This window comes from Rana temporaria, chromosome 1 (genome assembly GCF_905171775.1).
Source record: "Rana temporaria chromosome 1, aRanTem1.1, whole genome shotgun sequence".
Lineage (NCBI taxonomy): Eukaryota > Metazoa > Chordata > Amphibia > Anura > Ranidae > Rana > Rana temporaria.
Window position 1 is genome coordinate 36788662 of NC_053489.1, and position 26278 is coordinate 36814939.

The window sequence follows — 26278 nt, forward strand, 5'->3', positions numbered from 1 at the left end:
GAGACACCGCTGTGGAACCAGGAGCCGATGGCTGGGGAAGCTGAGGCTTATTGGGGGGATTTTAGAAGATGGTGTTCTTCTGCCCTAGAAAGTTACCTTTTTTATTTTTGAATTTGGCGCTCAGGCCGGCTAGTGTGTCGTCACCTGCAGCGCCGCATGTGCGTCCCAGCGTCTCTTTGGGGAAAAGAGTAAGCTGGGAGGTCCGTTGCCGTTTTCGCCTAGGGTGGCGCTGTGGGCTGCCTCAGGCCTCCCTGCTTTGCAGCCAGCTTGGAGCGCTGGTCCGGAGACGTCAGTTCCGGTTGGGGCAGGCAGCCACACGAGGCCGCGTCTTCCGGTTCCGGACGCGGCCTAGGAAAGCGGACCACGCACGCTGGCTGGTGCAGTCTCTCCAGTCTGAAGCGTCAGCAGAGGAGACAGCAGACCACCATTCCGCTGAGCACTATGTCAGAGACAGAGGTCTCGAGGACCGCTCCATCCGAAGAAAGCGCCAGCCAGCCGCAGGTAAGTGAACCCTGGGGTGGTGTTCATTTTCCTATGCCCTATTAGCTCCACGGGTGTTTTCCCTTCCTGGTGGTCGGTAGGGATGGGAGTTTCTGGGACCCTGGTGGTGGTTGGTCCTGGGGGGCACTCCTGGTGATCCCTGTGTTATTGCTGGTGGGCTCCAGCTAATGTGCTGCTGTCTCTTGTTTAATTCTCTTTCAGAAATCCTCAAGCAAATCAGCCCATGGCTCTAAAAGGAAGTGCCCTGTGTGCAGATCATCACTAGGGGAAACCTGGTTGAAAACGCTCTGTAAGCGTTGTATTGGGGATGTATTGAAAGAGCAGACAGCAGAACAGGGAGCAGATCTAGCGGCGTCAGTTAAGGAGCTTTCTAGTACTTTTCAGTCCTTTCAGGCTCTTTTTTCTTCCTTTCAACTGCCCCAGCCCCAAAGCAGTGTCCCACCAGCACAGCAGGTTGTTTCACCTAATCCTACGGATTTTCTCCCTAGTAGTGGCGAGAAACCGGAGGGTCTAGCGGAGGAAATTGAGGAAGAAGCGGGTAGCGCCATTTCTGATTCCCAGGAGGAATCAGATGTAGAGGCACTGGACGGTGAGTCCTCCAAAGCCTCAAGATACAAACTTTCTCTAGAGGATGTGGAGGAACTTTTAGATGCCATCCACACCACTCTAGGTATCCAAGAGGAAAGGAAAGTTTTGTCATTACATGACCAAATGTACAAAGGTCTGGAGGAACAGAAAAAGAAAGTTTTTCCAGTCCATGATGTGTTGGTCAATGCCATTAAAAAAGAATGGCAGGACCCAGAGAGGAAACCCTTTTTCTCTAATGCACTAAAAAGAAGGTTTCCCTTTGCAAATGAAGATAGTTTAGTTTGGAATAAAACTCCAAAACTAGACGCAGCATTTTCTCAAGTATCCAGAAATACAGATCTGGCCTTCGAGGACATGGGGATACTCTCTGACCCCATGGATAAGAGGATGGATTCCCTTTTGAAAAAGTCCTGGGAATCTTCACAGACAAATCTTAAACCTGCCATGGCAGCCACGGTAGTGGCCCGTAATATGGAGTTTTGGCTCACGCAAATCAAGGCGCATATCGAGGCTAATACAGAAAAGGATGTTATCCTTGCTTCTTTTCCCACACTCCTTAAGGGGGTGGCCTATCTAGCAGATGCCTCGGCCGAATCTGTACGCATGTCCGCCAGATCTTCAGCCCTGACCAATTCAGCCAGGAGAGCCTTGTGGCTTAAGACATGGCAGGGGGACAGTGCGTCTAAGATAAAACTCTGTGGCATACCGCTGACAGGAGATTTATTATTTGGGCCTGGTCTGGAAGCCGTCCTGGACAGGACGGCTGATAAAAAGAAGGCTTTTCCCCTTAAAAGAAAATTTGGGCAACAGACCAAAAGAAAGTTTCAGTTTCCAAAGAAATCTGAGACCCCTAAAACAGGTCAACAAAAGAAGTTCTGGGGACCTAAAGGGAAAGGGCGTGGGGCGGCGATTTTTCGCCCTCCTGAACAGCCCAAAAAGGCCCAGTGACACGGTAACAGTGGGAGGAAGGTTGGGGGCCTTTCTCCCACAGTGGGAGGTGATCACCACAAATCAATTTGTTTTGGGGATCATCAGACGGGGCTACAGGTTGGAGTTCTCAAATCCCCCACCTCTCAAATTTCTGATCACCAACCTACCAATGTGCAAGGAGAAAGCCTCCGCCCTTCTATCTTCTTTACAGGAATTGGAAGAGCAGGAGGTAATTGCCCAGGTGCCAGGACCGGAGACAAGCAGAGGCTTTTACTCCCACATCTTTGTGGTCCGCAAGCCATCAGGGAAGTTCAGGCTCATCCTGAATCTAAAGCCTCTGAATGTCTCCGTCAAGTACAGGAGATTCAGAATGGATTCGATCTATTCGGTCAGAGCGTTACTCCCGCCAAACTGCTTTATGGCATCGATCGATCTAAGGGATGCATATCTACATATTCCCATAGCCGAGGATCATCAAAAATATCTGAGGCTAGCAGTAAGGACTGGGAATCGGGTAATGCATTGGCAGTTCAGAGCTCTCCCCTTTGGGCTATCATCTTCTCCCCGAATCTTCACAAAAGTGATGGTAGAAGTTCTGGCCTTTCTGCGACTCAAAGGCCTTTCGATAGTTGCATATCTAGACGATCTTCTCCTGTTTGCACCCTCAGCGGATCAGTTGGTTCAGGATCTTCAGATAGCAAGAGACATCCTGGAGAAATTAGGATGGCTTCTGAACCTAGAAAAGTCCAGTTTAGTCCCAGCCCAGAGAGTCACCTTCCTGGGTTATGTGGTGGACTCAACGATACAAAGGGTCTTTCTTCCCTCCGAAAAAGTCCTAAAGGTGGACAAGACCATGTTGCAATTGCAGAGCAGCAGTCAGGTTTCAGTCAGGGAGACCATGTCAGGACTGGGATTACTAACATCCACACTGCCGGCAGTACATTGGGCGGGACTGCACTTTCGTCCTCTTCAGTTATTTATTCTGAAGGTTTGGGACCACAGTCAGACCTCCTTGGATGCCTTAATCTCCATCCCAAATCAGGTCAAAAGGTCACTCTGGTGGTGGAGAAAGGGAGCAAATCTGTCCCAAGGTCTCGAGTGGATCCTGCCAGTGACCAAAACAGTCACAACAGATGCCAGCGGTTCAGGTTGGGGAGCACACTTGGGTCCCAAGTGGGTCCAGGGGACCTGGAGGAAAGAAGACGCTCTAAGATCCTCCAACTGGAGGGAGTTGAGAGCAGTAGAACTAGCGCTCAGAGCCTTCCAGGGGGAACTTCAGGGACAACATGTGAGAATCCGTTCGGACAATTCTCCAACAGTAGCCTACATCAACAGGCAGGGGGGTACAAGAAGTTACTCCCTATGGCTTCTGGCAGAAGCTATCCTGAAGTGGGCCGAACTCAATATATTGTCCCTGTCTGCAACCCACTTGAAGGGAGATCAGAACCAGACAGCGGATTTTCTCAGCCGAACAACTCTGAGGGAAGGCAATTGGATCTTAAAGCAGGAGGTATTCAACATGATTGTTCAGAGATGGGGAACACCATGCATAGACCTCTTTGCCTCGAAACACAATACCAAGACAAGTCTTTTCTTCTCCTTAAACAGATGGGACGGAGCACTAGGAATAGACGCACTCGCCCAGACTTGGGCTTTTTCAAGGTGCTATGCCTTCCCCCCTCCGGTCCTGATTCCGGCAGTTTTGAGGAAGTTACAAGGGGAGAATACGATCCTCATCTTGATCGCTCCTTATTGGCCGAGGAGACCGTGGTTCTCCATTCTAAAGAACCTGGCAATAGAACCTCCTTGGATCCTTCCGCCCCAGACCGACCTTCTTTCTCAGGGTCCATTCTGCTGCCCTCATATAGACAGGTGGAACCTGGCAGCCTGGCTTCTGAGGAGTCATTGTTGAGGGGCAGGGGTTTTTCTGAGCGTCTAATTAAGACTCTCCTAAATTGTAGGAAAGTAGAAACTCAAAACATCTACCGTAAGGTGTGGAGACGTTTTAACATATGGTGCTCAGAAGGCTCCTTTGACGTTCATAGTTCAGTGGCAGTGCTAGAATTCCTACAGACAGGTGCAGACAAAGGTCTAGCACTTAGCACATTGAAAGGACAGGTTTCTGCGTTGAGCGTCTTTCTAGAAAAACAGCTAGCGTTAGACCCTTGGATAGTAAGATTCTTCAAGGGTCTAAGTAGACAGAGGCCAGTTAGAACCTCTTCCCTTCCAGTTTGGAACCTCTCTTTGGTTTTACAGGCTCTTACACAGGAGCCTTTTGAACCACTAGAATCTTGTTCTTTAAAACTAATTACCCTCAAAACGGTGTTTTTAGTGGCAATTACCACGGCAAGACGAGTCAGCGAACTCGAAGCCCTTTCCATCAGGGCCCCTTATTTTCAAGTTTTTCCGGACAGGGTTATTTTCAAAACCGATCCGGCCTTCTTGCCAAAGGTGGCTTCAAGATTTCATAGGAGCCAAGAAATCATCTTACCCACTTTTTGTTCTAATCCTGTGAGGGAACAGGAACGTTTATTCCATAATTTGGATGTTAGGAGGTGCATTCTCCAATACTTGGAATGCACTAAACAAGTTAGAAAATCAGAGTCCTTTTTTGTATTGTTTTCAGGATCCAAGAAAGGATCCAGGGCGTCCAGACGGACTATAGCTAGATGGCTTAAATCGGTTATTGTTCAAGCTTATGAGTTAGGAGGGTCAGACCCCCCAAATGGGATCAGGGCACATTCCACTAGAGCGGCTGCAGCTTCACAAGCGGAATGGGCTGGTGCTTCTCCTGAGCAAATTTGTAAGGCTGCAACGTGGTCCAGTTTCAACACGTTTGTCAAGCACTACAGATTGGATCTGCTGTCAGCAAAGGACCAAGCCTTTGGTCGTAAAGTTCTGCAAGCAGTAGTCCCACCCTAAGGTAAGGTGCTCGCTTATCCTCTCTAAGGTGGCTGTCCTGAAAGACGATCCAGGGAAATATGGAGTTACTTACCGGTAACGTCCTTTTCCAGGAGTCTTTCAGGACAGCACCGGTACCCACCCAGGTACTGGACGTCTGAGGACTCATCACATAAGACCGTCAGGTAAGATTGTAATGTTTGTGTTGTATGACGTTTTCTTGTGTCTCCCCAGTTGGCCGGAGGTTCTCGTGATAAACTGAAGGGCCAGTGGGAGGATGAGGCTTAAATCTCTGATTAAAGGCGGTGTTTCCTGAGAGGGGAGGAGCCGGGATCTCTCTAAGGTGGCTGTCCTGAAAGACTCCTGGAAAAGGACGTTACCGGTAAGTAACTCCATATTTTTTACTTTTTGCTGTAATAAATATCCCCCAAAAATATATAAAAAAACATTTTTTTTCCTCAGTTTAGGCCGATACGTATTCGTCTACATATTTTTCGTAAAAAAAATCGCAATAAGCGTTTATTGATTGGTTTGCGCAAAAGTTATAGCGTTTACAAAATAGGGGGTATTTTTATGGTATTTTCATTAATATATTTTTTTTACTAGTAATGGCGGCGATCAGCGTTTTTTTTTTTTCGGTACTGTGACATTATGGCGGACACTTCGGACACTTTTGACACATTTTTGGGACCATTGGCATTTTTATAGCGATCCGTGCTATAAAAATGCATTGGATTACTATAAAAATGCCACTGGCAGTGAAGGGGTTAACACTAGGGGGCGGGGAAGAGGTTAAGTATGTCCCTGTGTGTAATCTTACTGTGGGGGGGGGGGGGGGTGGCCTCACAAGGGGAAACACTGATCCTCTGTTCATACATTGTATGAACAGAAAATCAGCATTTCCCCCACTGACAGGACCGGGAGCTGTGTGTTTACACACACAGCTCCCGGTCCCCGCTCTGTAACGAGCGATCGCGTGTGCCCGGCGGCGATCGCGCCCGCCGGGCACACGCACGGGAGTCGGGGGCGAGCGTTGGCGCGCGCGCCTCCGGCGGCGCGCACGCGCCCCCTAGTGGCGGCTCAAAGAGCCGCCGTATAGCTACGGGCTCTCGCCCAGAAGAGCCGACCTGCCGCCGTATAATGACGGTGCGCGGTCGGCTAGTGGTTAAGGACCGCCTCCTGCACATTTATGTCGGCAGAATGGCACGGCTGGGCACATGTACATACAGGTACGTCCTCTGCTAGTGCCCAGCTGTGGGTCGCGCGCGCGCCCCGGGCCGAAGCTCTGGGATCGCGGGACCCTCGGACCCGATCGCCGCTGGATCGGTCCCCGGAGCTGAAGAACGGGGAGAGCTGTGTGTAAACACAGCTTCCCCGTTCTTCACTGTGGCGGCGTCATCGATCGTGTGTTCCCTTTTATAGGGATACACAATCGATGACATCACACCTACAGCCACACCCCCCTACAGTTAGCAACACATTTTAGGTCATACATAACCCCTTCAGCGCCCCCTTGTGGTTAACTCTCAAACTGCAATTGTCATTTTCACAGTAAACAATGCATTTTAAATGCATTTTTTGCTGTGAAAATTACAATGGTCCCAAAAATGTGTCAAAATTGTCCGAAGTGTCCGCCATGTCGCAGTCACGAAAAAAAACAGGGGTTTGCCGCTAATAGTAGTAAAAAAAAAAAAAAATTAATAAAAATGCAATAAAACTATCCCCTATTTTGTAAACACTATAAATGTTGCGCAAACCAACCGATAAACGCTTATTGCGTTTTTTTTTTACCAAAAATAGGTAGAAGAATACGCATCGGCCTAAACTGAGGAAAACATTTTTTTTTATATATTTTTGGGGGATATTTATTATAGCAAAAAGTAAAAAATATTGAATTTTTTTCAAAATTGTCGCTCCTATTTTTGTTTATAGTGCAAAAAATAAAAACCGCAGAGGTGATCAAATAATAAAGCTCTATTTGTGGGGAAAAAAGGACGCCAATTTTGTTTGGGAGCCACGTCGCATGACCGCGCAATTGTCTGTTAAAGCGACGCAGTGTCGAATCGCAAAAAGGGGCAAGGTCCTTTAGCTGCCTAAAGGTCCGGGTCTTAAGTGGTTAAACAATCTGCTGAGCTGGCCAGAACCAGCTCTTGAGGGAGTCTATTCCACTTTTTCACAGCTCTTACTGTGAAGAAGCCTTTTTGTATTTGGAGATTTAGCCCAGGTTCACACTGGGCTGTGGGAGTGAACTTGCACAATTTCACTCCTGCTTGTCAGTCCCGATTTACAGAGACATCCCGAAATCGCAAAAAGTAGTACAGAAACTACTTTTTAAAATCGGTGCTGCGTCACATTACAAATGCCGCCAATTTGACATGTCGAATCGCACCAGTGTGAACCAGGGCTAAATCTTGTCCTCTTTGGTGACCTTGAAGTGAATAACTCAACACCAAGTTCATTATGTAGACAATTTATGTCTTTATATATGTTGAACATAGCCCCCTTAAAGTGGAGTTCCGCCCCCAAAAAATATTAAAAGTCAGCAGCTACAAATACTGTAGCCGCTGACTTTTAAAATATGAACACTTACCTGTCCTGGGGGCCCGCGATGTCGGCACCCGAAGCCGATCTCTCCCATGGCTCTCAGGTGCTGCTGTCGCCGCCACCACCATCTTCGGTAAGGGAATCGGGGGGAAAAAAGCCTTGCGGCTTCACTTTCTGTTCACTACTGCGCATGCGCGATTTGACTAGTCCCTGCTGTCTTTTGGGACTTGTGTGTCTCCCAGAAGAGAGTGGGGGTCGACGGAGTAGGCGCCGGACGTGGCGTAGGTCACCACGGTGATCAATGCCTGGAAGTGGGAGCAAATACCTGTATTACACAGGTATCTGCTCCCTTCCTTCTCCACCCTGAAAGGTGCCAAATGTGACACCGGAGCAGGGAAGGATTCCAAACAGTGAAAGTTCCATTTTTGGGTGGAATTCCGCTTTAATTTTCAAGAGAGAATAAATTCAGTTCCTAAAAATGTTAACCTCATAGCTGAGCTCCTATATGCCTCTTATTATCTTATCATTTTGCTTGCTCTTCTCCTTACTTTCTGTTTTTTTTTTTTTTAAACAACAAAAGCTTCTTGGCTCTAATGCAGGTTGAATTGGTGCAATGATAGTTGTAGATGCATGCACTTTGACCCAAACTGTTCGAGTTACCTGAATAGCCCGCTATGGAATGTAGGGTGTTTTTGGAGACTTTGTAGAATCAGACAGTTCTTGGGTTGAATTTCCTGGTCCAGCCAGTCCAGGGAAAATCAGCAATTGTTTAAAATCTTCGGTACTTGTAGATTATTTTCCTTACAGTGGAATGAGTGGTTTGAAATCATTTTGGTGATCTTTTTGAATCCTATATCAGTCTTCTAGGCATCCACAATGACACTTCTTTCTTACGACCTTGAAATCTCAAACTATTGATCTTGGCATGATAACGCCCCACACATCAGTAGCGAAGAGAACACCAGGACCTAGATATCTGAGGATTATATAAGACCAGTTCCACCTGCATATTGCCTAAGGAGGTTCTGATTTCATATATACCGTATATACTCAAGTATAAGCCGACCCGAATATAAGCCAAGGCACCTAATTTTACCACAAAAAAATGGGAAAACTTATTGACTTGAGTATAAGCATAGGGTTTCCATCTGCATCCCTCACTGTGCTCATGCCTCACTGTGCCCATGACTAGACTGACATTTAACATGGGAGTCTATGGAAGGGGTGCCCGGGTTTGAAAAATCGGTGCTCCCCAGCCATAGGTCCTGGACAGCATACTCTATGCGCGGCCGGACCAGAGTTTTGTAGAGCGGGAGAATTATCGTTTTATCTCTGGAGTTGATCCCCTTTTAATGTATGTACTAAGGTCAAAGTTCCACTTCAGAATCTAGTGATTTTGGGGCATTGCCACCAAATGTGGAACATGGATCCTGCTTGACCACAGCACCAGAAGCAAGAAGGGGATGCTTGTAGACATATTTTAGCAACTCTGGTGGGAACAATATATCACCTTAACTTCTTGCCGACCAGCTGCCGCAGTTATGCGGTGGCAGGTCGGCTCTGCTGGGCCAGATCACGTAGCTATACATCATCTCGCCATTCAGCCAATAGGGGCACGCACGCGCCCCCCGCTCGCCCCTGATGCCGCGATCACCGCCGGGCACCCTCGATCGCTCGTTACAGAGCGATAACCGGGAGCTGTGTGTGAACACACAGCTCCCGATCCTGTCAGGGGGAGAAATTACTTATCGTCTGTTCATACAATGTATGAACAGCGATCTGTCATTTCCCCATGTCAGTCCCACCCCCCCCTTCAGTTAAAACACACCCAGGGAACATAATTTACCCCTTCCTTGCCCCCTAGTGTTAACCCCTTCCCTGCCAGTGGCATTTTTATAGTAATCAATGCATTTTTATAGCACTGATCGCTATAAAAATGCCAATAATCCCAAAAATAAAAATTGGTTAACAGCGGGCGCAATGCTGTGCATTCGCGGTTTACTTAGTGTTGTGTTAGGGAAGCGAATAAATCAGCCAGTCAGGTGCTCGGGGTCTGGTTACCTGTCACCTGATTGGCTGAAGCAACAGGCACTGTGATTGGACTCAGAGCAAGGAGGACAGCGCCGTGACCCGAGACAGGTAAGTGCCGGGCAGGGATGCACAGTGGCGGCGCTTGATGGGGCACAGTGGCGGCGCTTGATGGGGCACAGTGGCGGCGCTTGATGGGCACAGTGGCGGCGCTTGATGGGCACAGTGGAGGCGCTTGATGGGCACAGCGGCGGCACGTGATGGGCACAACGGCGGCGCGTGATGGGCACAATGGCTGCGCTTGTTGTGTGTTTTTTTTTTTTTTTTTTTAGCTTGTTTGCGCCCCCACAAAAATTTTGAGCACCAGCCGCCACTGATTTGTGAAGTCTCCTCTACCAAAGGGTGTACCTGCTGGCAAATTTTATCTTTCAAAGGGTTCATTTCTGCTTTAACAATATTTTCCAGTGCTGGCATGCAATATATTCCAATGCATGGGTAAAGCACAAGTTTGCAGCTTTATCTTAATTTGTCGATCATGATTCTTCATAAATGGCGCTCTGGTGAGACAACCTGTCTTCCTGCACAGTGGTGGTGCCTTTCACCTGTATGATATGAAACGAATGCCGTGCCTGGCAGTCATGTTTATTACAAGGATGTTTCCTTTGATTGGCAGCCGTGGAGCTCCAGATTTTTGCTGTTTCAGCATGTTGTGCGAGCCCTTGCTCTGGAAGGAGATCAAAGCCTTTTCACGGTAACGTTGTGCTCTCACACAGGATACCATAAAAGCACAGAAGCCCAATTCTTCCAGAATAAATGAAAATCTCACACCCTGTGAGGTGCATGTCGTACCACGTAAACAACCTATTAAGACATAATTGCAAGACACTGGAAAGATAGAACATGAAATTGGGATGATTTCAGGAGAATGTTTTCTTTGGAGCGTCAGCGGTCCTTCTTGGGGCCAAATACCACTTCCTCCATTCCTCCTCCATTCCTCCTCCTCCTCTTGCAGTTTGATTATAGCGGAGGGAATATCATCCACGCCGTGACCTGAGCTGTACAGGAAGAGAACACCTAGTGCCGGATAATCACACTAACTCAATTTCTGGACTTGGAAAAGTGATATACGGTTTCTTGTTTTTCTTTTTTAGAAATTGTTGCATAAACTATGTTACTGGCTCAGTGGATGAAGCTTGTCATTTCCAGCGAATAAGACCAAAGAAAGAAAGGCCTTAAAGTGAACCTGTCACTAAGTATAGGTTTTCCAATACTAAAGTGTTGATGCATCCGCTAACGTCTGCAAAGATCCGCGTCCGTAAAGATCCGATTTTTCGGACGGAAGAAAACCCTATTTTTCTTCCGTCTGTCGGATCGGATGAATACGGACAGACGGTCCGTGTTCATCCGATTCCCCATAGGGGAGGGCGGTCTCTGCACAGTGTGCGGGGACCGCCCTGTCCGCCGACAGCTCAGCGGGGATTACGGATGATCCCCGCTGAGCCGACGGACACACACGGAGCAGACACAAAAACGGTCCGCTCTGTGTGAAAGGACCCTAAAGGATACCTCCTCTTCTCACCCCTATACTCCCCTGATGCATGCCTGAACACCACCTCTTCTCATTGCTATACTCTTTTGCTGCACGACGGAACAACTCCTAATCTCCCTATCCCACTGATTGTATACAGCAGTGGTCTCCAAACTGTGGCCTGAGAGCCAGATGTGGCCCTTTTCTTGCCTTTATATGGCCCTTGGAGCATATTCCTCCCACTGACATCAACAATGGGGCATAATTCCTCCCACTGACATTCACAATGGGGCATAATTCCTCCCACTGACACCAATGATGGGACACTAGTCCTCCCACTGACACCAATCATGGGGCACTGATACCAATGATGGGGCACTAGTCCTCCCACTGACACCAATGATGGGGCACTCTCTCTTCCACTGACACCAATGATAGGGCACTAGTCCTCCCACTGACACCAAATAGCGCCTGTAAAGTGCCTGAAAAAAGCCTCCGCTGCAATCCCAGTGTTAAAGCCTGAGTGCTTTACACTGGGGCGCTGCGCTGGCAGGGTGTCAAACAGCTTCTTTGAGTTGCTTTAGGAGAGGTGTATGCACCGCTCCTAACGCGCCAATGCCCGTTGAAATCAATGGGCGGCACTGCCGAAGCACCGCTACAGCGGCGCTTTTAACCCTTTTCCGGGCGCTAGCGGGGGTTAAAAGTGGTCAAAAAGGTTTTTTTTTTAAAAAAAAGCAGCGTTTTACCGCCGATGCCGGGCACTTTCAGCGTGAAAGCATCTTAAGGGAAAGCGGTAGTGAAGCCTTGCAATTTCACAGCCGGCTTCCATCTGCGCATGTATGTCCCCCTATTCCATACATCAGCAGAGTAATAGAAGCCCCTTCCAAGGATCTTTCCCTGTAGATGCCAAAGAATAGGGAGAGATCATGTGACCACACAACAGCACTGCATGAATAAGGTGGTATCTCGGTTCTACTGATCTCCTACAGCCATGTTGAGTCTACATGCACTCCAGCTTTGGCTGAATTGCGTTTCTTAGGGCCGGTTTGTTACTGGCCACAGCAAGAGAAAATGCCTTATGTATTTATGTTCATATAGCAACCTGTAGTCTCGATTGTGCCCATGGTACAGGGTGACAACTCAGGAGCAAAGGCAGAGTGTTGTCACCCTATAACAGAAAGTGTCTTCGCAAATCCCTTCAAAAGCTGCACATTAATAAAAATATTGAAAAATACTTTTAAAACGTACCTTAAAGCGGAGGCCCGCCCAATAAAAAGTTGTCAGCTGGCGGGTGCTGCTGCCGCCGCCATTGCTGGTGAGGGAACCTGGCAGTGTAGCCTAACGGTTTCATGCTGGGAACTCTATTGTGCATGCACGAGGACCCGCTCCACAGGGAGCCCGGCGGTGACACCATGGGCCGCGATACGGACTCCCGGAAGTGGGAACAAGATAACCTGTAAAAGACTGGTATCCTGCCCCCCGAAAGGTGTCAATTGTGGCACCGGAGGGGGAGAGGAAACAAATGAGTGGAAGTTCCACTTTTGGGTGGAACTCCACTTTAACATGCTAAAGTTTAGATTCAGTGGGGTAGATTCAGGTAGCTTTGCCCTTTTTTTACAGAGGCGCAGCGCACCGTTTTGCCGCTGTGCCTCCGTAAATTTCCTGCGCTACGCTTGATTCACGGAGCAGTAGCTCCGTAAATTGCGAGTGCGCTCCGGAAAACTGCCTGGCGTAAGGGCGCGTAATTTAAATGATCCCGTAGGGGCCGTGGATCATTTAAATTAGGCGCGTTCCCGCGCCGAGCGTAGTGCGCATGCTCCGTCGGGAAACTTTCCCGACGTGCGTTGCGGTAAATGATGTTGCAAGGACGTTATTTGCTTCAAAGTGAACGTGAATGGCGTCCAGCGCCATTCACGATTCACTTACGCAAACGACGTAATTTTTTTATTTTGCGATGCGGGAACGACGGGTATACTTAGCATTGGCTGCGCCTGCTAATAGCAGGGGCAGCCTTACGCAAAACCCGACGTACGCAAACGATGTAAACTGCGTACGCAGGGCTCGCGTAGGGTAGTGAATCGGCGTTAGTATGCAATTTGCATACTATACGCTGACCACTACCGGAACGCCACCTAGCGGCCTGCGTAAGAATGCAGCCTAAGATACGACGGCATAAGAGCCTTATGCCAGGCATATCTTAGGCTGCAGTCGGCGTATCGAGGTTCCTGAATCAAGAGCATTCGAAACGCCGGCTCAAGTAAGCAATTGCGCTGCGTAACTATGGTTACACAGACGCAATTGCTCTCTGAATCTGGGCCAATGTTTGTGATTGGGTTGACATATATTGGTGTTCACTGTTTAAGTCTTTCGTTGCTTTGACTGTTTTTGATTATAATTTTGTTTCTCCTAAAGGTGACCCTTTCTCTGCTCTTTGTTTCAGTGACATCACATACAATGTTCTGCTGGAAGCTGTGACTGTCCTCATCGTGTTTTTGTCCTATCAGCTTTTCCACAAGGAGATTATCCATGAGAGCATCATCCACAAATACCTGATGCATGGCCGCTGGTATGTTACCCGTTTAGCTAATCAAATGGCTATTGGTCCTAATGGATAAACAGTTCTGAAGGAAGAATGGCTCTTTTCCCATAGTAGCCAGTCAGTCATTCAGTACTATGCCTGTGGTGTGCCATAGTGCTTTAGCAACCCTTTGTAATGTTTTAAGCATTAGTTTTATAAATAATCATTATACTGTTATAAAGTGGAATCATTTTTACTGCAAAGCATTAAAGTCTCCCTTGAATATTATATTGAATAGATATATTCTGTTTCTTTCTCGCAGTCTTCCTTACACTAGCCGATTGGTGAAAACGTTACTGTATAACTTTATCCGCCAAGAAAAAAGCCCCCCTCCGGGGTCTCACATGTTCCAGCAACAGGCAGACGGCGGGGGTCTTCTCTATGGCCTGGCATCTGGTGTGGCAAGTGAGTAACAAAGAATTATACAGACAGTGAAAAATTACTGATCGGCAGAGCCGTTATCTTTTTTTATTTTATATGCTAAAATAACATTATACTCACCTAGGTGGATGCTGCATCTGTCCCTCACTGCTTTTAAGACTGATGGCTCAGTTCTCGGTCTAAAGTGAGCAGAGTGACAGTCAGTCACCGGTCCTCTGCTCTTCCCCTCCAGTGCTCACCGGCGCGCCCGGCTGTGAACGGGGCGGGAGTGCTTGGCTCAGTCTTGCAGCAGGTTACCAAGAGGCAGAGCCAGCTGACGGTCCAGACATCTGGATGGATCACAACTTAAAAAAAAAAACATAGTAATGCCTTATTTACACATGCATACTACAGTGTACACCTCTGCAAGACCATGTTTACCTGTACAGGGATTCACAGGTGTTCCATGTATCCCTGTGCAGACAGTCCCATTGATGTCATTTCAGATGTAGCAACTGCACAAACACAGCCATTGCGCCCAAATTGATATCTATGTGGGTCCGGGTGCATGTTCCTGAGCTCACACTGTCTGCTTTCTGAGTAATGCACCTACACGGATGTCGGATTGGGCACAGCGGCTGTGCCCGTGCTACATCCCAATTGACATGAATGGGACTGCCTGCATGGGGATGCTCGGAAAACCTGGGCATCCCCATGCAGGTAAACACCGAACTGCCCTCCATGGGCATACACTTTAGTACGGCCCATGATAAATGGTCTTTTACAAACTCTGAAAGGAGTAAAGGGGTAAAATGAAAACCTGAGATTTTTACAGTAAATTGTGTTTATTTGCAGTTTTGCGCACCTTGAGTTTTCACCATTTTACAAAAAGACGCAATTGAAAATTCACAAATATTTGTTATGTACTAACACAATACAATGTTAAAGGAGTTGTAAAGGAAAAACATTTTTTTGCCTAAAATGTATGTCTGCAAGGTAGACAGACAGAATAGTGTAATGATTCTGTTAAAAAAACGAGTAAATACCTATTAAATTCCTTCATCTATATCACCTCCGGCATTCTAGTTTCTGTTCTCTCATTCACTTCCTGGTTTGCGGCCCTCGTTCATGTAAGAACTACATTTACCAGTATGAATTGCGGCATGCCCAGTAATTCACACCTCCTTGAAGTCTCTAACACATAGAGAGCGTCCTGCCGCACAGATGTACTTCCCAGGAGGGGGCGAGCACGTTACTGACCACCGCAGTAAAGCCTCCCATCACGGTGGTGAGTAAAATCAGACAAGCAGGAAGTGAACAGAACAGAGAAGAAATAGAGCAACTTCTGAGCAAAAACGAACAACGAGGAAGTGAAAAGAGGAATGTCTGTAGGTAAAGGATGCTTATTATGAAAAAAAATGTTTTCCTTTACAACCCCTTTAACTTTTATACATATAATATAACTTTAACAGCAATATAGCCTGCATACGTATTTCTGTTGACTGACCTTTTTTTTTATTTTATTTGAAAGACTTGCAGGCGCTGTCTCTAGAGACTCTGGACAAAAGCAGTGTGTTTAGGCAGGATTATTGTAGAATCCCTTATGTGCCAGAGAGACAATGTATGAGTTCACAGAACACACTTTATTGCAGAGCGGATAAAACGTTGCATGTGCTTTCCCACTGCTTCAATCTTTCTGTGACAAGTCCTTTAAACATCAAGTTCTAAATGCACTACAGTTTTCACCAGTGTGATTCAGTTCCCATTTCTATCTGTTTTCTTCTGCATATGCTTTATTTTCCCTAAAAAATGTCTTGTTCTGCAAAAGAGGGCTTTTTAGGTTTGCTTACTAAACTACAGATGTGTCTTCTGCCATCATTTTCCGATTTGGTGTCTAAACCACATGTCCGTATTTCTCATCTTCTATTGGTTCTATTAACCTAAAAACATGCATTTTACCTGTCTGTACTTCAGTGCCCCTTCCTGTTCCAACATGACTGCGCACCAGTGCACAAAGCAAGGTTCATAAATAGATGGATGAGCCAGTTTGGAGTGGAGGGCCTTGATTGGCCTGCACAGAGTCCTGATCTCAACCCAATAGAACACCTTTGGGCTGAAGTAGTGTGGAGACTGTAAGCCAGGCCTTCTCTTCCAACATCATGCCTGACCTCAAAAATGCGCCTATGGAAGAATGGTCAAACATTCCTGTGACGGTAGTAGAATGATATCCCCGTCAAACATTCCCTTCTTCCCATAACGAAAATCACCCAATATTCCACAAGTAGGAGTCCCTGGAATCGCCCAATAAGCCACACATGAGCCAAAGCTTACTGCTGGAACAAGAGACACTTTAATGGTACAACACCTGGCTTATATGTAGTTACAATGACAATCTCCGCCCCCCCCTCACACAGTGGGGGCTCCCATACAGATTATAGGCAGACACTTTGGAGCCGACCCTGTAGACACATTTCTTAAGGGTAAACCCAGGTCTTCTTCACACACACAATAGATCAATTACCCTTTAAAATAGAGAGCTGGCTGGAGATGGGACATTAACATTTCAACAGTCTGTTAGGCAGAGGAATGAGTCACACATGAAATCACCTTTTACCTCTAACGCACACAGCATTAAACTAGCAGGGAGAATTAAACTGAAGCATACAGGCAAAAAGTCCTTCACAATTCCCATAGACACACTTCTAAACCTTGTGGACAACCTTCCCAGAAGAGAATCCTACGGCCTAAGACTGCGGTGCCATTAAAGTTCATGTGTGTGTAAAGGCAGGCGTCCCAATACTTTTGTCGATATAATATATGATAAAGTCCAAAAGTGAAGTGCTAGTGCACCACCATGTTCAAAGTGATGAATCTTTTAATAAAACAAATCTTGTTCCATTGGTGTTTCCACCACCAATAAAAAATAAGTGCTCACCTTCAACTAATGACTTCTGAATTAACAGTAAGGTGTGTGGGAGGGGGTGTGTGTACCTAGGGCAGACTGTGATTGGGAGGAGGGGTGTGTGCCCAGAAGCAGGCTGTGATTGGGAGGTTTTTTTTTGCCAAAGGCAGGCTGCAATTGGGAGGGGTTGTGTGCCCAGAGGCAGGCTGTGATTGTGACGGGTTGTGTGCCCAGAGGCAGGCTGTGATTGTGAAGGGGTGTGTGCCAGAGGCAGGCTGTGATTGGGACGGGGGTGGGTGCTAAAGGCAGGCTGTGATTGGGACAGGTTGTGTGCCAGAAGCAGGCTGTGATTGGGACGGGTTGTGTGCCAGAGGCAGGCTGTGATTGGGACAGGTTGTGTGCCAGAGGCAGGCTGTGATTGGGACGGGTTGTGTGCCAGAGGCAGGCTGTGATTGGGACGGGTTGTGTGCCAGAGGCAGGCTGTGATTGGGACGGGTTGTGTGCCAGAGGCAGGCTGTGATTGGGATGGGTTGTGTGCCAGAGGCAGGCTGTGATTGGGACAGGTTGTGTGCCAGAGGCAGGCTGTGATTGGGACGGTTGTGTGCCAGAGGCAGGCTGTGATTGGGATGGGTTGTGTGCCAGAGGCAGGCTGTGATTGGGACGGGTTGTGTGCCAGAGGCAGGCTGTGATTGGGCCGGGTTGTGTGCCAGAGGCAGGCTGTGATTGGGCCAGGTTGTGTGCCAGAGGCAGGCTGTGATTGGGCCGGGTTGTGTGCCAGAGGCAGGCTGTGATTGGGACGGGTTGTGTGCTAGAGGCAGGCTGTGATTGGGACGGGTTGTGTGCTAGAGGCAGGCTGTGATTGGGACGGGTTGTGTGCCAGAGGCAGGCTGTGATTGGGACGGATTGTGTGCCAGAGTTAGGCTGTGATTGGGACGGGTTGTGTTCCAGAGGCAGACTGTGATTGAGAGGGGTTGTGTGCCAGAGGCAGACTGTGATTGGGATGGGTTGTGTGCCAGAGGCAGGCTGTGATTGGGAAGGGGGGGGCATGGTGGCTGAACCAACTACCCAATACAGGTATGCTGTGTGTCTTCACAGTGTCCTGTACCCCTGAATGTAAAGCCAAATGATTAAAACTGACCATGCTAACACAGATCAGCTTCTCTGGTTTGTGTGAATCAGGCACTTGCGATGAAAAATTGCGCCGGTGTAACGTATCTAGGATACGTTACGCCGCCGCGATTCTACGTGAATCTGGCCCAGAAATCCTATGACATGTAGAGCAGCTCCCATTTATGTATTTGATCCTTTCATTTAGCCTTTTGAGTTTTTAGATTAAATCTGCTCTTTTCCATTTCCTTCAGTATCTCATGTCTGGATGTGTCATTGTAGAAAGTGTTGTAGTTCTATTTTCAGTACAGCCCGCTGTTGTTGTGACCAGCATGTGGCGGGTGGATAGTATGGGCGGATGGAGAGGGGTGTGCGGTGGAGGCCTTTGATCTGTGAATGGTGGTGATGAGGGTGGGGAATGTATTTCAGGTTGTACAGAACAGGGAGACTCCTCTCACCTGAGTGAGACGCCATTCGATGCTATCGCAGAAGCGGAACACTGCTGTCATGTCTCCAGAGACTCCCTGTCTGCATAGAACATAACTGCTGCAGACTTTGTTTCACAGATCATGTTACAGGTATATTATTATTTATTTTTTAAGCAAACTCCTGTACTGATATACATTATATTAGCGGTAGACTGATAGGGGTTTTCTCTGGCCGATGCTGATATTTAGAAATTGGAGCGGCCGATGGCCGATATATGATGCCGATTTTTGTGGCTGATATTTTAGGTTGATTTCAAAAACATCCTCACCCACTCCACTCCTTCCTGCTTACTCCTGTCACTCTAGCACACACTCTATGTCCTCAGTACACATGGCACTGGCAGGTGGCACTGATTGGCACCGGCTGGTGGCACTGATTGGCGGTGGCACTGGCAGGTTTCACACTAAGCCGAATGTAACTGTAACTGGTGGCACTGACAGATGGCACTGAGTGGCACTGGCTGGTGGCACTGATTGGCGGTGGCACTGGCAGGTTTCACACTAAGCCGAGTGTAACTGTAGCTGTGTGAAACTAACAGAGAGGAGAGAGAAAGAGGAGCGGTCAACTCGATGTCAGGGGTGGGCGGGACCCAGCATCTAAATTACACCAGCCAATGATTGGACTGCTTTAGAAAGAGGGCGGGGCTACATACACGTAGCGGCCCGCACAGATACCATCCCATTAACTGGTGTAATACAGCTGCTGGGTCCCGCCCACCCCCGACATCGAGCTGACAGGCTCCCCTCTTTCCTTCCTCTCTGTTACTTGTCAGTTTCACACTCAGCACACCGCTTGATGCTGCCAGAGCCGCTGAGTGTGGAGAAGGGAGAAGGAATGGCGGTCAGTGTAAAATATCGGCCTAAATTTGATAATAATCATCTGATGCCGATTTATCAAAAACTTCCAAATATCGGCCGATATATCGGTCTACCTCTACGCTATATGTATGGTTACCATTTCTGACCATCTCTTGAAATATTGTTTCTTGGCAGTCCCCTTGCTTCAGCTGTTTGGGCCACTGGCTGGGAACACATGCTGTCCGGTACCTCTGTATTGCCCATAAATTGGTCAAGGGAAAAGTCAATATACGGAAATGGCTGCTGGAACATCATTTGTTTTTAAAGGTAAAAAAATGTGGGGCTGTCATCCTTATCTTTCCTTTCTTGAGGCATTAGCCCAAAACAGCCAGAGGCGTCTTGGTACTCACGATCTGCATATTTACTTCACATCAGTGAGAAATCTGCCAATGCAGTGAGGGAAAGGATCAACATGACAGCTTCAAGCAATGCTGTGACGCAAAGCTCAACATGACAGCTTCAACCAATGCATTCAGGCGTGGCTCGACATGACCGCCTTGGCCAATGCAGTGAGGCAAACCTCAGCATGACAGCCAATGCAGTGAGGCAAGGCTCAGCATGACAGCCAATGCAGTGAGGCAAAATGCAGTGAGGCAAGGCTCACCATGACAGCCAATGCAGTGAGGCAAGGCTCACCATGACAGCCAATGCAGTGAGGCAAGGCTCACCATGGCAGCTAATGCAGTGAGGCGTGGCTCACCATGGCAGCCAATGCAGTGAGGCGTGGCTCACCATGGCAGCCAATGCAGTGAGGCGAGGCTCACCATGGCAGCCAATGCAGTGAGGCGAGGCTCACCATGGCAGCCAATGCAGTGAGGCGAGGCTCACCATGGCAGCCAATGCAGTGAGGCGAGGCTCACCATGGCAGCCAATGCAGTGAGGCGAGGCTCACCATGGCAGCCAATGCAGTGAGGCGAGGCTCACCATGGCAGCCAATGCAGTGAGGCGAGGCTCACCATGGCAGCCAATGCAGTGAGGCGTGGCTCACCATGGCAGCCAATGCAGTGAGGCGTGGCTCACCATGACAGCCAATGCAGTGAGGCAAAGCTCAGCATGACAGCCAATGCAGTGAGGCAAGGCTCAGCATGACAGCCAATGCAGTGAGGCAAAATGCAGTGAGGCAAGGCTCACCATGACAGCCAATGCAGTGAGGCGAGGCTCACCATGGCAGCCAATGCAGTGAGGCAAGGATCAACATGACAGCCTCAGCCAATGCAGTGAGGCAAGGATCAACACGACAGATTCAGCCAATGCAGTGAGGCAAGGATCAACATAACAGTTTTAGGACAGGTTCCTATAGAAACAAGCATTTCTGTACTGACAGGTTCCCTTTTTGAGACCTACTCTATTCTAGGTTTGGTTGTGGAAGAGTCTGATGTGACTGGCTCAGCCATCTTCCATCATCTCACAGCTTCGTCTGATGGAAAAACAGGACATTTTGCTTTCCTCACCACTCACAACTCGCCAACCCTTTTACCCCCAGAGAAACCCCTGAAATAATGTTCAGGTCTCAAGGAAGTCCTGCTTAAACCAACTAATTGGTGGTCTGTGGGGAGAATGCCCCCTTACACTGGTGGTCAGTGGGGAGAATGCCCCCTTACACTGGTGGTCAGTGGGGAGAATGCCCCCTTACACTGGTGGTCAGTGGGGAGAATGCCCCCTTACACTGGTGGTCAGTGGGGAGAATGCCCCCTTACACTGGTGGTCAGTGGGGAGAATGCCCCCTTATAGACGGCTAAAAAAATCATTGTTGTGCATGCACTATCAAATGAGAGGTCAGTCTTGCACAGCCCAAGGAAATCCTAGCAACCTCTGTAAGAGCCCTAAAGTTCATAAGAACCCTGGGTGCGAATGGCTGCTTCAGGGCTTGTTCACATGCTTTCTGCATTCAGATCATTTTTCAGGCAGCATTTGACCGGCTTTAAGGAGGCAATATATCCCCTCCCCCACTGGCTGATTCAAACCTGTAAATGCTGCACTACTGCGCTACAGTCGCATGCATTGGATGCAGTTGTGGTGCAGCTCCATAGACTTGAATTGGTCATATTCGGCAATGGTAACGACCACCAAATGCAACATGCTGTAGAGCCACAAGCAGCTGCCTGCCAGTGTTTAGGCGGGTGGTCTGTGGTATTGCACCTTGGTTGCTCGTGAGAACAAGGCCTTAAAAGGTAGCTTAATGTAATTGTACAGGTATGCTACAAGTAGTATTTGTATTTCTCCATATGTGATTAAAGTCTTTGCTTCAGTGCTCATTGGAAGACACAGGCATGTAATCCCTTGCATGCAGAACTGGGGACCAGGTAAGGAACTTGGGAAGCAAGTATGGCAGCAGAAAGCATGGGGAATACTCTCTGTTCTAGAAGAATGAGATTCCTCAGCATGTGCAGGGGTATAGCCTCTGCATACTTTCCAAACTTCCTGAAGGTGGCGACATAACTCTCAGAATGAAGTACACCACTGTGTCCTCCAATGAACTACCAAAGAAAAGGGGTTTATGGCAAGTACATCAAAATCCTATGTTTTCAAACTAGTGACTGAACCTGAAATTGTGTAATTAAGCTGCTACATTCCAGACAAAAATGTAAATCGTGCTGTCAGTGGGGATTGTAAAAGGAAAAATACTTTATTGGTTTACAGGTGAGAGCGAGTTTTGGACCCCAAACACACTGGGCCGGATTCAGGTAGAATTGCCCATTATTTACGGAGGCGCAGGGCAACGTTTTTGCCCTGCGCCCCCGCAAATTTGCTCTGCTGCCCTTGATTCACGGAGCAGAAGCTCCGTGAATTGCGCGGGCGCGCCGGCAAAATGCCCGGCGCTAGAGCACGCAATTTAAATGATCCCGTAGGGGGCAGGAATCATTTAAATTAGGCGCGTTCCCGCGCCGATCGTAGCGCGCATGCTCAGTCGAGAAACTTTCCCGACGTGCATTGCGGCAAATGACGTCGCAAGGACGTCATTTGCTTTAAAGTGAACGTGAATGGCGTCCAGCGCCATTCATGATTCACTTACGCAAACTACGTAAAATTCGAATTTCGCGACGCGGGAACGACGGGTATACGTAACATGGGCTGCCCCTGCTAATAGCAGGGGCAGCCTTGCGCGAAAACCGCCGTACGTAAACGACGTAAATTGCGTACGCAGGGCTCGCGCAACGTTGTGAATCGGTGTTAGTATGCAATTTGCATACTATACACTGAGCACAACGTGAACGCCACCTAGCGTCCACCGCAAGAATGCAGCCTAAGATATGCGGGCATAAGAGCCTTATGCCGCGCAGTCGGCGTAACGAGGTTCCTGAATCAGGAGCACTCGTTACGCCGGGGCAAGTAAGCAATTGCCCTGTGTAACCTATGGTTACACAGGCGCAATTGCTTCTTGAATCCGGCCCACTATTCAATTTTCTGCAGATTTACCAATACCATATTATGAGGTCAAACCTTAATGCCACATACACATGATCATTTTTCGGCAACTTCATCATTAAAACGACGTTGCCCACACACCATCGTTTTTAAAAAATGCTCTAGCAAAGCGCGGTGACGTACAACACGTACGACGGCACTATAAAGGGGAAGTTCTATGCGGATGACGCCACCCTTTGCGCTGCTTTAGCTGATTCCATGTTAGTAAAAGACGATTTGCGCTTTTCTGTCTGTTACAGAGTGATGAATGTGCTTACTCCATTATGAACGCTAGTTTTACCAGAACGAGCGCTCCCGTCTCATAACTTGCTTCTGAGCATGCGCAGGTTTTTAACGTCGTTTTAACCCAAAAAACGACATTGTTTAAAATGTCGTTAAATACAGCACGTTTGACATTTTTTTTTTGTTGTTTTTCAAAACCCGAAAAATTATGTGAAGCCCACACACCATCAGTTTTTTAAAACAACGTTTTTTTCATGCCGAAAAATGATCGTGTGTACGCGGCATAAGAGTTTCAATTTGTATGCAATCAGGCAGGCCCCCGCACTACGTGGTTTTGGTAAATCTGAAGACAAAAATCTGCAGAAAATCTAATGGTTTGAATGGGGCTTTACTAACCTATTTTAAAATTCACACAGCACCTGTGTATGTTTTACCATCTATTGGTTTGGCTGGAGTTGTGGAATCCTAAGATTCACACAGAAAAGCAGCACAAAAAAATAGCTGCCCATGGAATATGCAGATGTTTATTCACAATTTTTCTTTTAGTAATTGCAAATAAAAATGTAATGGCTAATCACTGCCTGCACTCTGTGTAGATGGTGCACATTCCTGCATTCCCCTCTGGGTGGCAGTAGTGGTACACCATTCATACTCATAATTAAACCGACAGGCTTCAGGTATCTCCCATTTCCTCTTCTACACTGGCAAACCAAAAATAATGCTATACTGTATATAGTTTACCTTTTTACAGAGGATCTATATTGCAGTTCCGAGTTGTAGAGTATCTCATAAAAGTGAGTACACCCGTCACATTTTTGTAAATATTTTATTATATATTTTCATGTGATGATACTTTGCTACAATGTAAAGTAGTGAGTGTACAGCTTGTATAACAGTGTAAATTTTCTGTCCCCTCAAAATAACTCAACACACAGCCATTATTCTCTAAACTGCTGGCGACAAAAGTGAGTACATCCCTAAGTGAAAATGTCCAAATTGGGCCCAATTAGCTATTTTCCCTCCCCGGTCTCATGTGAGTCATTAGTGTTAGGTCTCAGATGTGAATGGGGAGCAAGTGTGTTAAATTTGGTGTTTTCGCTCTCACGCTTTCATACTGGTCACTGGAAGTTCAACATGGACCCTCAATGCAAAGAACTCTCTGAGGATCTGAACAAAATTATTGTTGCTCTACATAAAGATGGCCTAGGCTATAAGAAGATTGCCAAGACCCTGAAACAAAGATGCAGCACAATGGTCAAGACCATACAGCCGTTTAACAGGACAGGTTCCACTCGGAACAAGCCTCGCCATGGTCGACCAAAGAAGTTGAGTGCAGCGTCATATGCAGAGGTTGTCTGGGAAATAGACGTATGAGTGCTGCCAGCATTGCTGCAGAGGCTGAAGGGGGTCAGCCTGTCAGTGCTCAGACCATACGCCGCACACTGCATAAAATTGGTCTGCATGGCTGTCATCCCAGAAGGAAGCCTCTTCTAAAGATGATGCACAAGAAAGCCCCCAAACAGTGTGCTGAAGACAAGCAGACTAAGGACATGGATTACTGGAACCATGTCCTGTGGTTTGATGAGACCAAGATAAACGTATTTGGTTCAGATGGTGCCAAGCCTGTGTGGCGGCAACCAGATGAGGAGTACAAAGACAAATGTGTCTTGCCTACAGTCAAGCATGGTGGTGGGAGTGTCATGGTCTGGGGCTGCATGAGTGCTTCCGGCACTGGGGAGCTACAGATCATTGAGGGAACCATGAATGCCAACATGTACTGTGACATACTGAAGCAGAGCATGATCCCCTCCCTTCAGAAACTGGGCCCCAGGGCAGTATTCCAACATAACGACCCCAATCACAGCTCCAAGATGACCACTGCCTTGCTAGAGAAGCTGAGGGTAAAGGTGATGGACTGGCCAAGCATGTCTCCAGACCTAAACCCTATTGAGCATCTGTGGGGCATCCTCAAACGGAAGGGGGAGGAGCGCAAGGTCTCTAAAATCCACCAGCTCAGTGATGTCATCATGGAGGAGTGGAAGAGGATTCCAGTGGCAACCTGTGACGCTCTGGTGAACTCCATGCCCAAGAGGGTCAAGGCAGTGCTGGAAAATCATGGTGGCCACACAAAATATTGACACTTTGGGGCCCGATTTTCATTTACGGGTAGAGCTGCACGAATCTGGCTAAAATGAGAATCACAATTTTTTTGCTTAGAAGATAGATCACGATTCTCTCATGATTTTTGCGGCGTGTCATCATCTTTCATATTAAAACAAAAAAAAATTGGGCTAACTTTAGTTTTTTTTTTTTTTTAATTCATTGGAGTGTATTTTTTGCCCAAAAAATTGCATTTGAAAGACCGCTGGGCAAATACAGTGTGACATAAAACATTTCAGCAATTGCCATTTTATTCCCTAGGGCAGGGATAAGCAATTAGCGGACCTCCAGCTGTTGCAAAACTACAAGTCCCATCATGCCTCTGCCTCTGGGTGTCATGCTTGTGGCTCTCAAGAGTATTGTTATGCCTCATGGAACTTGTAGTTCTGGAACAGCTGGAGGTCCGCTAATTGCATATGCCTGCCCTAGGGTCTCTGCTAAAAAAAATATTTAATATTTGGGGGTTCCAAGTAATTTTCTAGCAAAAAATATTGATTTTAATTTTTAACTCAAGAAAAAGATTTGGACTTTTAAACTTCCTGCATTTTCACACAGAAGTTTGCTCTAAGAAGGAAGTTGGTTACAATGTTTCATGTTATTACAAACTTGGCAGACTGCCCATATTTTTTCTTTACACACACACACACTGTTCTCTTTGTATTGCTTCCTTTATGTGAAATACCTGGTGATCCTGCACAGTCCGCCTGCTTTCCTCTTTAAGGCTGGGTTCACACTGCTGCAAATTCTTTTGCGAATTTGAGCTGATGCGATCGCTCAAATTCGCAAGTCATTAAAATAACACTGTTTTCCATTAGTGGCGTTCACATCAGTGCGGTGCGAATCAAAGCTGCGGGAAAAAGGGTCCTGTGCGAGTTTGATCCGTGTGCGATGCAAATTCAGCTCTATAGACTGGCATTCCCTGAAATCGCTGCAAAATTGCACGATTTTGAATTTGCAGCAGTGTGAACCTAGCCTCAAACTGACCACATTAGGCACATCCATCTCTGCATGGTCAGTTTTCTGGCTGTGCTGGTAAAACAGCTTACCTGTCATCCAATGATCTTTCTTGTGCTTATACGCCCCCTTTGTACAGCTTTTCACTGGGAAGATCAGTGTACCGCTGCTCCCCCCCCCCCCCACAAGCTCTCTAAGCCCCT

General features: G+C 47.5%; 1 protein-coding gene across 2 annotated transcripts in view; it reads left to right on the forward strand.

Annotated features, from left to right (window-relative positions):
- Positions 1-26278, forward strand: part of DYM (dymeclin) — a 546263-nt gene that overhangs the window by 141893 nt on the left and 378092 nt on the right. For both annotated transcript variants that reach the window (XM_040336503.1, XM_040336511.1), the window contains exons 7-8: positions 13461-13586; positions 13861-14003. In XM_040336503.1, coding sequence (XP_040192437.1) covers positions 13461-13586; positions 13861-14003 — 269 coding nt within the window. The remainder of the gene's footprint in view (positions 1-13460; positions 13587-13860; positions 14004-26278) is intronic.